General features: G+C 41.4%; 1 protein-coding gene across 7 annotated transcripts in view; it reads right to left on the bottom strand.

The window, feature by feature from the left end:
- The window catches only part of ICA1 (islet cell autoantigen 1), a 141,123-nt gene that overhangs the window by 88,557 nt on the left and 37,961 nt on the right, over positions 1–14,605 (bottom strand). For all 7 annotated transcript variants that reach the window (XM_010979614.3, XM_010979612.3, XM_031454955.2 and 4 more), the window contains exon 6: positions 13,699–13,897. In XM_010979614.3, the coding sequence (XP_010977916.1) occupies positions 13,699–13,897 (199 nt within the window). The remainder of the gene's footprint in view (positions 1–13,698; positions 13,898–14,605) is intronic.

Raw genomic sequence — 14,605 nt, 5'->3', positions numbered from 1 at the left:
CTCTTTCTCAAAATCTTGGTACTCACTGCAGGAAGTAGCTCAAACCGAGGACATCATTTCTCATGAATCACGTTAACTGTAACAAGCCACAGAGTAAAACGATGGCAGTTGCAGGACCTGGTGCTGGAGACCTCTCTGTCTTAGGCTGATCTAGCCCCAAGAGGAGAGACCAGCTACAGGCAACAGACAAACCACACGAACAAGGAAGGATGCAGAGGGGGAGGATTTATTTGTGATGCTGCAGGCTTTTTAACACGCGTATCGGGACACTAACAGTGCCAGACTGCTCCTGGAAAATTCCCTGTGTTTAACATGTGTAAATCAATTCTCAGAACTGTTGGCTACATGCTCACAACGTGGCATGATCCTGAGTTATCAGTTCTAGACATTAACTAACCTGAGGCTCCATCCCAGCTCTCTTTCAGTTTCCAGAGTCAACTTGGAGAACACTAAGGAAAGTCTAGTTGAAGTAAGAGAAAAGATTTAATTAGCAAGGTTCATACTGACTGCAGATGAGCAAAGTAGGTTTATCTGAGTGTCTGTGGGATACAGATCTCTAGGCTCTAGGGTTTTTGGTGAGTACCAAAAAAGCACAATAATGCTTAATATAGTAGGATTTCTGGGGTTTCATTTAAGTGACTTTCCCATGTAATTCAATATTTACTCTATTTTTTACAAAAAAAACTTTAAAAATAAGAACTCTTCATACCTTAGACACCTGTCTTCTGGAATGTCTGTCTTGTTAAAGCAAAATCAACCTTTTTTGAATGGATCAGTCATCACTGGATCATCAGCTATTCCGTGCTGGTGTGCTGGGAAAATATGTCTCAAGGTGTGATCCATGGACCCCAGGAGGAAATCACCTTGGAAACTGATTAAAAATCAGACCCTTGGGTCCTACCACCAGCCTCCTGAATCAGAATCCTCAGGTGGGACCCAGGATTCCCATGTCCAACTCACTTCTCAGAGGATTCTTATACTCAACACAGGCCAGAGAGGCCTTTACTCAGGGTTACTTGGTTGTGCAGGAAGATGTCCTTTACTGGAAATACGGCAGGATGCCCCTGTCTTTCTGTGCCTATTTGCTGTAGGTCTCTGTTACTTCTCCTGTTACAAGTAGTAACCTTCCCGTGATGTACTGGCTTTACACCTATAAGCTGATAGACATAGGATCCGTGACCAAGGTGCTGGCCTTTGCGATGTTGGCTTTCCATCCCTGAGCCTTATACTGTCTGTTCAGGCTTGGGACTCTAACTGTGGGATTCCTGGGGCCCTCCTGCTGTGAGATTCATGTGCCTGACCCCAGGGAACCCATGTTGGAGACACCAGCTGTTTCACCACAAAAGGGCACCTACAGAGCAAGATGAAACAAGAGAAATAGTAAATGCCAAACACAGAATGTGGCTAGATGTTCAGAAGACAGACAGATTTATGGGCTGGCTTGGTTTGAAGGAAAAAAAAAATCTAAGTAGTCCTTAAGTGTAAAATGAGCCCTTGGGGTCAGAGACAATGAGAACAGAGGATGCAGAATGAGCTGGAAGATGCAGCTGCTACTTTAATGCGGAGCTGGGTCTCTTCCACCACAGAAGCGTTTTCCCTCACAGCAACTAAGCACAGGGATCCACTTATTGAATGTGGAGGAACTCGGGGCAGAGGTGGTGGGAAGAACATTGACTGCGGAGTCAGAGGACTTGGGTCAAATCCTGAATCGTGTGTGGCTGTAGGCAAGTCAGTCAGAACCATGGCCCCTCAGTGGTCTTATGTGTGAAAGAGGGCAAAGAATTCCTGCCCTCACTGAACTGCTGTGCAGCTTCAATGAAGTAATGAATATGAAACAGCTCTGTAAACTGAAGACATCTTACAAATATTTAATCAGAAATATCCTGCATTGTATACATATTTAAGTAGCTGCTACATCTTATCTGTAAGGCAGAATGCTAAGAAAAACCACAGGCAGGCTGGGAAAAAATTCAAATATGTTAATTATCTTTACATAAATAAACCTATCATATTGTTCAGCGTGGAGCTTAAATATCTGCTGTGCTTTTGTACTATGAAAAAGACATCTCTAAACAAAAAATGAGCAGTACTTTGACTTTTGCACAAATCATGTTTAACATTCTCTTGAAAATGTGTCCTTATTTTCTCAGTTGAAGAATAAGTGAAAAAGTTGGTCAAATCTTCATTTCATTTTCAAAATCCTCTTTCTAACATCAGTTTCTTAACATCTGCTTTACTCACACGATTTACTAGCATGTAAGAAGGGTGGGGGAGATGGGGACACGCCAGGGAGAGACGAGGGACAGATAGGCCCACACAGAATATAAGAGGTTTTGCCCAAAACCGAAATACACTACAGATGGGGAAGAGGGAGGCTATTACCTTAGGAAACCTAACCACTGTCTGGCTTCACATCACTGCTTTTAGCTGTTGTTTTTTTTCATCATAAGGTGGAAGACGTGCAAACTTTCTTTTTTCTTTTTTTTTTTTTAAGGCAAAGCTAGTTCTTTCAGCAGAGAATTAAAATTAAAAGCAGACGGTGGCCCGGATCATAAGTAGCAATAAAAGCTTTAGCTGACATAGCTCCAATTTACAAATCACTGGCTTTTCCTGGCAGCGCTTGGGGAAGGAGGGTGAGGAAGCAGCGCCTACACAGCCTGGATGAGGAAGATATGGAAAGCTTTAACATTAAGGATGTGTTTCAACTTTTCATTCGAGGACATTTGATTTATGGGGACCATGATAAAATTCCAGTGAAACCTGAGTACTCTGTACAGTCTCTGGAAACCCTGGGAGCGGGAGCAACTCTGTCCTTATGCCTTCCCAGTTGCAACTGACTCTGACGTGGATACTTTGTGAGCAGGAGCCTGTGAGCACAAAAAGTTGTGGGATTTAGTATCTGCATGCATTTCCATTTCTTTCTAGACTTGAGCATTAGGAGGCTCTGCTGAGAGTATTAAAAATAAATGGGTAATAAATACATACTAGGAGGCCAAAGAGATGTAGATTGATTTATGGCAACGGATATCATTTCCCAAGAAATTTTAATGGCAAAAATTAGGGTTCACAGGAGCTTAAATACTCTTGATTTAGTTTGTAAGACCTGGAAGATGACTAATAAAAAGGAACTTGGGAAACTGCTAGATTTGAAGAAAAGAGTTGAGAGACACTGGAGGGAAAGGTGTCTGAGCCTATGAAGTAGCATGAGTGAGAATTAGAAGTGCATGATGACCACAGAACAAGTCATTAAAGCCAGTGGAAGACCCCCAAGTTCAGAGATCAAATGTCAGCCTGCAGACACTGCAGCCCAACGCAAAGGCCCAGCATGGGTGGAAAATGTTTCCTCTGAAAGAGCTGTTCTCTCCCACTTTGATTCTTTTTTGGGAAAGGATTTTTCTCTACATTCTCACTGGTGTGAAACACAGAACTCGTTCCTTCAAGGACACACTGAAGGGAGATGGAAAAAGCTACCTTTCTACTTTCTCACCTTTTCCCAGTCCCTTCAGGACCAGCATCACTCGGCTTACTCTAATCCTCTCAGAACAGTGAAGGCTTTCAGAAGAAACAGTCTCCTCTTTCTTAATGTTGGTGGTTTTCCCTAGGCGGTATTTTTGATCCTTTTATCCTTCGGTGACTTGGCCACCTCACATGACTCTTCCTGCTGATGGCTTTCGAAAATGACTTCATCCTCTGACCTCCTCCATCCGGCTGACCATATGACATCACCTTTGGAACTCAGCTTCCCATCTTGCCTCTAATGCCTGTCTTCTCTCTTCCCTTTATTATTGTTAAAAACAAACCCCCAAACCCTCCCCATTTTTAAAATCAACTTAGAGAGTTTTCTGTCATTATCCCTTTCCTTCTACCAAACCTTATCTGTTCCCCCTCTAATCTCATTAATTCTCATTATTTTTCATACATTTTTCATGTTATTTTAAGGATAATACATGCACGTGGCACAAAATTTAAAAAGCACAAAAAGGCACACAGGACAACTCCAACCTCACTCTCATCTCTGCTTACTGCATCTCCTCCTTCTTCCCCGCCTCATCCAGCCCCTGCCCCGGAAGTAATTACTACTGCCAGGTTCTGTATCTTTTTCCCCTGAATTTAAGATTAAAAAATTGAAAGGGAACAAGATCCTAAATGTAATATATTTTACTATGCTAGCTTATTTTAAGCTTTCTGTCTGTTTGAGAAATGTCTTCATTCATTTCCCATGCATTTATCTATGGACTGTCCATACGGTTCTTCCTCCCTTGATGTGGGTATTTTCCAAGCCCCTTTGCCTGGACCTCTCTCAGAACATGAACTAATATCCATGAACTATTTTTTGCTCATAAGAATGCTGAGTTCCACCTCTAAAGGCCCAGGAGAAAAAAAAAAAAAAAAGACTTAAAAGAACAAAGCAGAAAAAAAAAAAAACCCATCCCTCAATTTGTTTATATAATTAATCTATCTTGGGTAGTATCCCTTATTCCATTGTCAGCAGTCACCAGAAGAACCACAGTAAGGAATCAGCATCTAAATGACAATGGTTGTCTTAGAATCACAGCTGGGGAGTGAATTTAAATAGATGGATGGACAGATAGATGGGTAGTTGGATAGAAAGAGCCAATCAACTGTGAAGTGTTACCAAGCCCTAAAATCATATTTCATTTGATGGGAACAACAGAAGCCTGATTAATGCATGTGGGAATTTCATTTCAAAGTTGTACCAGTGGCCTTTCAAGGGCCCGCTTCTTCTTAAGTCTCCCTGAGTTCATGTGAAATTGGCCAGTTTAAGACTTTAGGACTCCTAAATACAAGTTTTATTTATCTTGTGTAATGATTAAGTGTGAGATAATTTTTGAATACAAAACAGAATTTTTTCACTTGGGATAATTTTATTATACCTAGAATTGTCCTGAAAATTTTAAGCTAGAAGGGTAAGCACACACATCTTAAAGCCTTCTGTTTCAGGTCTTACTCTTACTCAAAACTCATTAAAGGAGGCAAGGGAAGCCACTCTGAGAGAAGTGAGTTGAATTGTGCACGCTTTAGTGAACAGAGCCACCACTGCCTGGGTCATAAACTGGGTCACATGTGAGCCTCCACTGGCTAATTTCCTTCTGAGATTAAAATTATCTCTGTTCTCTGGAGACCAGGGAATCATCAAATATCTTTTATCTTTAAATCTCAAAACCGTAAATGGAAAACACTCGTGTTCTATTGACTCATTCTTTTGACTGTTCAAATACTAAAGTATGGATGGACTTGGACTTGAGATGAAGGAGATTCTGAGTTTCACTGAGAGACAGGAAAACCTGTGAAACCATCGACAGTCTGTGACTCCATTCTGGGGCCAATCCTGCTTGGATAAATCTTGCCAAGAACACTCTGTTGGGGGTTCACAAAAATAATTCAATCATTTAAACAGTGCTATTCAAATCCTCCCAATATCCCTTGATGACAAACTAACACAGAGCACAGGGTTGTTTTTTTTTTCCCTCGTAAAGTAATTGTGATTTAAAGCTTTCTTTCTGAAATATTAACTTTCCATAGGCAATCTGTAAATCCAGTCTGATGTGAAAGCGACAATTTAGACAACCATCAAATCATTTTTTTTTCTATCACTGAAAAGTCTTGTTGCAGAGAAGAATGTATTTGAAGAAGATTCCTTTTACCTCTAATAAAAGAAACTTACAGTGCTATAAAGCTATTGGCATTCAGGAATGGCAGATATATTGCTCCTGTTTGAAATTAAATAAAATCCACTTTCAATTTTGCCTATCTAAGTAAGCCACCATTTTGTAAAATGAGAATAAAAGCGTAGTGGAATGAATCCCTAATGCATAAACATTTAAAACGAGAATGCAAAGCTAACCCACCAGGGTGCAACTGTCTTCTTTCATGCCACATTCTTGAAGATGATAAAAACTGCAACCAATTTACCATAAGAGAATGAGAAGACTAGCTGGGAAAGATGACACTCGAGCCGTTAAGCAACAGGAAGAGGGTGATCTAGAGGGACAGAGAGATGTGACAGACTTGGGGATGGAGACTACAGAGACAGCAGCTAGTATATCCCACTACTTGAATACAGTAATTTTCCATTAAAGCATAATCTAAAATGACACCTTCTTCAGGAGCTACCAAAAGGAGACAGAGGCAGATGGAACAGTCTGTGGTTTCAGGAAGGGGAGGGTGTCATGGCCACCAGCCATCCCTCTGACCTGGCAGCCAAAAGCACAATGTGATGAAACGTGGAAATCATGAATCCATACAACAGATTCTAGCTGCTGAGGCACTGAGAAAGCCATGGTTATAATTTTGATCTGGAACCTGATGGTTCTACTCAGTAAAATCTGTGTGTTTTGTATATAAACCATGAAATTCTAGACACCAGGCTTGCATATGCCATCCAAGACACATAAGTCTTGGGAAGAAAAGCCAGACAATCTGGCAAAAGGAAAACTATCTTGGGTTGGATCAGTTCACCCTTAGATAATGAACTTTTGTCCAGAGTCCACTTTGAAACTTGAGAGTTAAGCCAGCTCGTCTCAATTAGTGAAATGCCATATGCAAAGATTTGCTACCTCTCACGAGAGAGAGAGAGAGAAAATCTATTTTAAGCTGACACATTAGCTTTTATGATATTACATGTTTATTTTTAAAAACTACAAATATTTATGAATCTCATAGAAATTAGATGATGTAAATTATGAATTAGTACATGTAGATAATATCTTCCCAGATGATAGAATCAAAATCAAATGACTCCTTGTTTGAATAGCTGAGTCTCATTCATATTTAAAGGCAGGATTAAATAAAACACTAAAAAGATGCATATTATATTTGTTTATCATGTGTTTGGAATTCAAAGGAGGGTCTTAAAGAGCTATTTGTACACAGATGTTCACAGCAGCCCTACTTACAATGGCCAAGGGATGGAAGCAACCCAAATGTGTCCATCAATGAGTAAATACATAAATAAAACATGGTATATGCACCAATGGAATATTAGTCAACCTTAAAAAAGAAGGAAATCCTGCCACATGCTACAGCATTGACGAATCTTGACATTATGCTTAGTGAAATAAGCCAGTAACAAACAGACAAATACTGCATGATTCCACTTACGTCAGGTAAAATAGTCAAATTCATAAAATCAGAAAGTAGACTGATAGTTAACAAGGGCTGGGGGACGGGAAAATGGGGAGTGGTTGTTCAGTGGGTACAGAGTTTCAGTTTTTTAAGATGAAAAGCTCTGGAGATCTACTGTACAACAACATGAATATACTTAACCCTACTGAACTGGACACTTAAAAATGGTGAGACAGTATGTTTGATGACATAAAACTATCTTCAACGAGTCCTAGAAAGTGTCTATAAATCACTCTTCTGTAAGGGGTAGAAAGTAAATTTTTGGCTTTGCAGACCTCAGACTGTCATTAACTACTCTACTGGGCCATGGTATCATCAAAGCAGCCATAGACAACAAGAGTGAATGAATGGTCATCGCCATGTTACAACAAAAACTTTAAAAACTCAGGTGGCTGGCCCATGCACCACAGATTTCTAACCCTTGCAAAAGCATTAGTATCTAAATAAGAGTTAAATATTTACACTTCTTAAACACCAAAGGCTCCTCTACCCAAGAATTAAGGGTGAAACACTTTTTTTTTTCTAGAGTCCAAGATGAGAACAGCAACAAGATGAAGCAAACTCAACAAGACCAGAACTAGCTTGTAGGAGGAAAACACTACACTGACAAAGGACACACTAGCCCTGCTCCAGGGTATACACAATTCTCTACTGATGAGCTTAACAGTTTTAGAGCTTAATGGTTCAGAGGAAAAATAATAAAAAATACTACAGCTGTAAGAGAGCTTGATGGTCATCTCTCTTTTAGTGGATGAGAAATTGCCACAGACTGATGACACTGACCCACGCTGACACAGAGGGTCAGGCAGGGCTGGGAACAGGGTGTAGGGCCGCCCCACCTCTGAGGTCACGCCCCTCTCTATTTCCAATCACTGGCCACAGCCAGCCAGCCACCAGCTCTGCAAGAGTTAGCTGTTTCACAGATACTTTTCCAAATGGTCTTGGCTTAACCCTAAAACTAATTTTTGCTATTCACCAAGTTCAGTGGAGAAAAATCAATAAAGACACACAAAGGGCCCCAAAGGCCTCATCTCATGAAATTCAGAAATGAAAGCAAGGGGATAATGATTTGTCCCATCTCCCGTTGCGCCATGTAAAAACGGCATGTTACTCCCATGGCATTTGGATGATATAAAGAAACAGCGACCTGAGGATGGGGTTTAGCAGCTAGGTTCAACCTTCTTGGGGACCACAAAACACAGGCACCCTGGTTAAACAACCAAAACAATGAGCACTCATGAAAAACCAACAAATGAAAATGGAGGGTTCTGAAACAGATCCAACAGCTTTACAAGAGGAAACTTCATCCCATCAAAGAACTCAAGGCAAGGCATAGAATTTTAGAACCAGAACAGACCAAGAGGTAAGGGGGCAAATCCTCCCTTCCCTTTGATGCATGAATTGGGCAAAGCCCTGGGCGTGAAAGGATTGCCTAACAGACACTTAGTGCTAGTCTATCGTCTGGACCCGAATCAGACGTTCTCCATACTTACTCAACACAACTCGCTGGGAGGTGAAGGGTCAGCCCTGCCCTTGGCACTGAACAGAAGCACAACACTGGGTTAAGCCAGAATGGCTCAGGAAGAAGGGAAAGGCCTTTATCACAGAACCGGGAGAGGGCTGAACGGTGAGGCTCCTGCATCACTTGGTGTCTCCAGCTCCCACGGGACCTGCCCTCAATTGCTCAAAGAGCCCGACCTCTGACAAAGACCAATGATTTCAGCAGTAATTAATGATACTGTCAAATTAATTAACCCAAGTCTTTGTCCACAGGAAAAAAAAAGAAACCCTCTAATGTCAATACTGCTATTTACTAGTCCTTGACCAAGCTCAACAGACTCAAACCTTCAGTCAGGATACAGGGGCACCACTGAATGATGACCCTAATAGGTTCTCACCTAGTAAGCCACCACCATTTGTTAATAAACCCTCTCACTATAACATATTCTTTGATAACACAACTTTAGTGAATTCCCAGCTCTCTAACATCTAACACTTTTAAATACATACAAGTCTGAGAATGCCAGTGTGTATCTTTCACATCCCCTGCAATACCTTTTCTATACCCTTTTGAATTATAGTGATGAAACACGAGACAAATGCTGTAGGATTTCATTAAGCCATTTAATAAATGGCCCTCATTAAAACGCCAGCTCCCTTGTCCTTGTCTATAAGGACTCCAGCTAACCCAAGTGCCCACGTATACATTTCCATATTATCTCTTTAGAGGATTCAGAACTATTTTCTTACACCCAACACAGCTTTTATTCCATTTAGAATAATTACCCTCCATCCCATTTCTGACTTTCAAGAAAAACAAGACACTTAATTGACCACAGGAGGACTCTCTCAAGGGCATCAGGCTGCAAAAGCTCTTCTGTGAGCTCACAACTTAAGCTGATGTAATCTGCTACAAGAAGCTGACTTCTATTTTTAAGTTATACCCTTTTACTCTGCCTTCAAAGGGCACATATATCACACGTTGTAACTGCTCATAAAATACTTCGTGGCCTAGTCTCCCATCCATTTCCCTCCTGGGGTGAATGACACTGTCAGGAGAGGCTTCCAGCTGCAATAGCAGTCCAACCCTGCCCATTTAAATTCATCCACCGTTTCCTATTATTTGGTCTTTAGCAGAATAGCTACAGATGACCCCACTCTCCGGGTGTCTTGTTTACCACGGTAATTCTGACAAGGAACAGATGACTAGCGGGGAGGGGGGTGCTCCTCCTTGAGGGCTGGGACCAAGCTCTTCTACCTCTTTGTATTTCCATCCCCAAAGATACGCACTTAATAAGTGCTTATTAATGTCCCTGCCGAGAGCTCTGTCATCGGGCCCATGTGCTCAAAGGGCCTCAGAATGAAAACAGATCATTTGCTTTGTTTAAGTTTTTCATTCATCATTTCAGTCATGCTCGCTGTGTTATTAAAAAAAAAAAGTTGCTTAGAATTTTGAAAACACTAGGAAAAAAGCCTTGGTTGGAAGTGAAAGTACATTTGATCTTGCTGTTTATTTATTTATACATATTCTGCTCATTTCTAAAAAGAACGAAGCGCTCTGTAATTAACATGGTGCTGTTACAGAGTCTGGCAGAGGTCAGAACAGGACATTTCTCTCCGGTCTACTTCCCTCTTCATTCCCTGGGCACCCTGTCTCGTCTGCGGCTCGCCCAGCCTCAGGGCTTGGGTCCTTCCCATCCCTTCTCCAGAGGGAAATGTGAGTGAGCTTTTGAGAACACACATTTGATCGTGTCCCTCCCCTTCTCAACACTCTTCATTCCCCTCAGCCCTCGGAGATATGCCTTCAGCCATGGGCTGCTTACCCGCCCAGACCATGCCCCACACCCACTGTGCCTTTCACGCTCTGGTTGGAAGGACCTAAAAGGACTTAAACGTGTCCTGTTTGTTTTAACCTAATGGCCTTTGTCCATGTTGCTTCCTAGAGTGGAACTCTGCTCTGCTGTCCCTACCCCCTCACTCAGCTCCTTCCCATCATCCTTCTTGACTAGTTTTAGATGCCACTTCCTCTGGGAAGCCCCTGCTGACTGCTCTTGTGGCACCATGTGCCATCTCAGATGATGGTTCATCTTACCACATCATATTCACTTGCTCAACCCCCAAGTGACCACATGGGACAGCGGGGAAGCCACTACATCTGCTCCTTCACTTCGATACCCCTCTGCGTGGGGCCTGGCACAAGGTGCACATCAGGATCATTTACGGGATGAGTGAACAAATGAATCAGTGCACACTAAAGAGTGCAGCTGGGGGATAAAACTGTGAGGTATGAACTACAATTTTGTTTCCTCAGAAAGTGTAAACTCAAAGAACAATATACCATTTTAGTTCAGATTCATCGATTAAAATGTGAAGGAGGCAGCTGGATCGGAGGAGGACTCAGAAATGCGTTCCAGTAACACTTTCCTGAGAGATAAATGGAGACTCTGTTTAAAATGGAATCCTACAGGGACAAAACATTAAGGCTTGTTCAACGTTAAAATTCATGTTATGAATTCCAAGCGAACAGGAGACTCCACAGTTTAAATTCATTCCAAAGAGTGCAGCAAGCCACAAATTAATAATACTACTTCTTACCTGCAAAGCCACATATGTCAATTTCCAAAACATCCTAAGGTCAGTTGCAAGTGGTGAGAAAGCTCTAGAGGTTTGAGAAGACAGGGGTCTGGCACTTCAAACTCCATGGCTGGAATTTGGCCAGCTGATATGGGTGCTAACTTGGGCCAGGTGCTGGGCTGGCCCTGGGGGTGTGGCAGAGAAGAGAGCTAACCTAGTCCTTGTCCTTGTGGAGAGTCTAGTTTAATCAAGTATACACTCGAATACAGACTTCCTGGAAAAAAAAATCTTTCCCTAAATTCTAAGCACACCATGTTCAGCTATTAAATTAAATGCAGCACACATGGGATTGTGGAGCAAGGCATCGCTTCAGCTACTTCTGCATGGCGAAGGATTTTAAAAAAAAACAAAACCGTATTTTCCAAAATCAACAGATTGATGACACTAACGAGTGGGTAATGTTTCAACATTCAAACCAAATGACGAAAAGGGCTTGGTTTATTTCATCCTTACACAGCTAGTAACCACCCTTAGAAACAGAAGCAAATAAAAACAACTTCAAGTGAAAGTATCCTACCTTTCAGAATAATTTTATGTTTACTTTTATTACTTGGCACATAGAAAGCGATCAATAAATGTTTGTTAAATGAATAAATCACAGAAGAGGTGTTACTATGAAAATGCCTTTGTCAATTTTAGGTATGTTCATTAACTCCCTTTTTTTCCTCTCTTAGGGAAAAAAAGTTTGCATATTTTCTAGGATTCTGCCTTTGATTTCCCTGTCTGATCTTGTGCTAGATACTTGACACAGGTATCATGTTCTTCATCTATGAAATAAAATCTGTGTCTTGGTTATTGTGAGGCTTGAAGGGAGCAGTAGATATAAAGTGACTGGCATTAAACCCTGCAGATAATGTTGGGTTTTTTGTTTTCTTTTTTTTTTTTTTTTTTGGTGGGGGGAGGTAATTAGGTTTATTTATTTATTCTTAGAGGTACTAGGGATCGAACCCAGGACCTCATGCATGCTAAGCATGCACTCTACCACTTGAGCTATAGCCTCCCCCTACTTTTATTCATTTTTTAACCTCTCCATGCCATCCTCCTCCAATCCTCTAAAGTGTCAAAGACAAACCAAATTACTGGCCTGATTAGAAAGTTAGGAAATTTCAAACGTAGCCTGGGCTTGCCAACATCTGGCTATCAACTTTGAAAAGTTTTATTTACTATTTTGGGGCCTTGGTTTTCTCTTTCATAGAATGAGTGAATTTCACTAGCTCAGCTTTAAGGAACTTTTCAGTTTTGACTGTCCGTGACCTCAGAAATCTGCCTTTCTGAGGAGCTGGGTGCTGCTCACACTCTAATGTCATCTACAATTAGAAACAAAATGGACTCAGCCCCTTCATAGCGAGGGATTCCAAACTACAAACCAAAGTAAAACCTGACTTTTAAAGAATTTGTATTAATCTCATACCTGGGTCAACAACTGGTGATCCTGTCCTTAAGCAGCAGAAAGTCCCTCCTTTCCCCCACCCCACACCTTCCTGCAACTCACACATCCCACACAGCTACCTCCCGCCAGCCAGACTCCTACAGGCAGCTTCTCAATTATGTACTTTGAAACCCAGGGGCTTTCAGCAATATCAATTACAAAGGGATCATTTGAAATGAGTAAGACAATTGACATAATATTATATCAAACCTAATATTTGCTTGATTTTTTTGTGTTTCACACTCTGAAATACATCCAAGTCGACCAAACAAAGACCTACACAACAAAAATCTCGCACCATTTTCAGAAATTCTCAGTGTATGACTGCCACCTAGTGGTATGATGTATCCTTGTACAACCTAAAGTCCAAGCAGCCAAATGGACACAAGAAACTTTAAATACCAAGGAAACGTTGTTCCTTTGCTTCTCACCAGTCATTTCAAGGAAATTTAGGAGCATATCCATCTCCTCAGCTATCTATTTTGCTCATACAAATACCTGAAGGGCCTATTGCAGATGGAGTCAATGCCCCCATTATTTAATTTTCCAACTAAACCCCACTGCTTCTGAACCACTTCACAAAACAAAGGAGCATTACTATTCTATTAATTTTAATATTCATTAGCAATTAACAAAGATTTCCCCAATAGTCTGTTCTCACCTTCCGGTTTCATTTGCCCTAATCTTGATTTTTAGTTATGCATGAAAAAGCATTTAAAAGTGACAGCCTTACAAAAAGTGCATATTATATGAAAATCTGACTTCAATTAAAACCAGTTACTAAATCCTAGCAATTTCCAGCTGTCTATTCTATCTTATCCTTAGAGAATTATATATTCCATTAATTGGTATTCTGTCACATTAAAAAGACATCGGCGGTGATTAATTGCATCCTTGGTGTTTCTGAGTTAATGTCTTCCTCACTAGAGGGATTCAAATCACATCTCATTATCTTCCAGCAGGTACCCCTTTCGGAAACCTTCTCCTACCTTCCTGAACTTCTCCATTTGCTTGTAGAGGTCTGGATCAAGCTCCTGTGACACGTCCTTCATCCACAGCAATGCCCCTCTGTATTCAGTCCGGCACTGCTCCATGCGGTTCACTGTCAGCCAAGTGTCTGAGATGGCCCGGTGCCGAAAAGTCTCCACTTCTTGGTGAAAGCGACACAAAGGATTGCGCAAGGCCAACCTAGACAAGAGGGTAAAGCCACAATCTTGACATCTTAAAAGGGCCAGCAATGTGAATCCCTAACAGTATATCGATCTTAAACTCCTGAGCCTAGAATGGTGCCTGAAACACAGTCGATGCTGCAGAAGTATTTGATGAATTATAACTGAAATGTATGTGAAACGATGAGTCGACCAAGGATGAGTATCCATGTGCTGACCCCTTAGCTCACTGTTACTTATTGCATCATTGAGGAGTCTCTCCATCAGTATTGCTGCCGGGGACGGCGGGGTTCATGCCTGGGCAGAGTACTGGTTTAAAGCTGGAACCAATCCTGGGTTAGTGGAGGGAGGTCAAGGCATGACCGTTTCCCCCTTCTACTCCTGGCCACCCCCTGCCTTCTGCCTCTCTGAAGCCTGGCTCTTTGAGAGGTCATGTGTATGATTAGGGCTCCCCGGCTGGGCCATTCTAGATTACTCTCTGAAGGCCATGGCATCTGCTGCTTGCTCCAACAGTCACAGAGAATGTAGCACAAACAGAAGCATTTTTAAATGGACGAGGAAGGAAGAGGAGTGCATTGACTGAGGGTCCACTGTGTTAGGCACTTTCAAGTATGTTATTTGATTTGACCTTTATTTTTTTAAAAGAATTAAAGATACTATACTAGAAATGAATGTATATTATACCATGAAGTGGGTGTAAAATAATTATAATATTGGTCATAACATA

This window comes from Camelus dromedarius, chromosome 7 (assembly GCF_036321535.1).
Source record: "Camelus dromedarius isolate mCamDro1 chromosome 7, mCamDro1.pat, whole genome shotgun sequence".
Taxonomy (NCBI): Eukaryota; Metazoa; Chordata; class Mammalia; order Artiodactyla; family Camelidae; genus Camelus; species Camelus dromedarius.
This window is presented reverse-complemented; position numbering and strand designations above follow the sequence as displayed.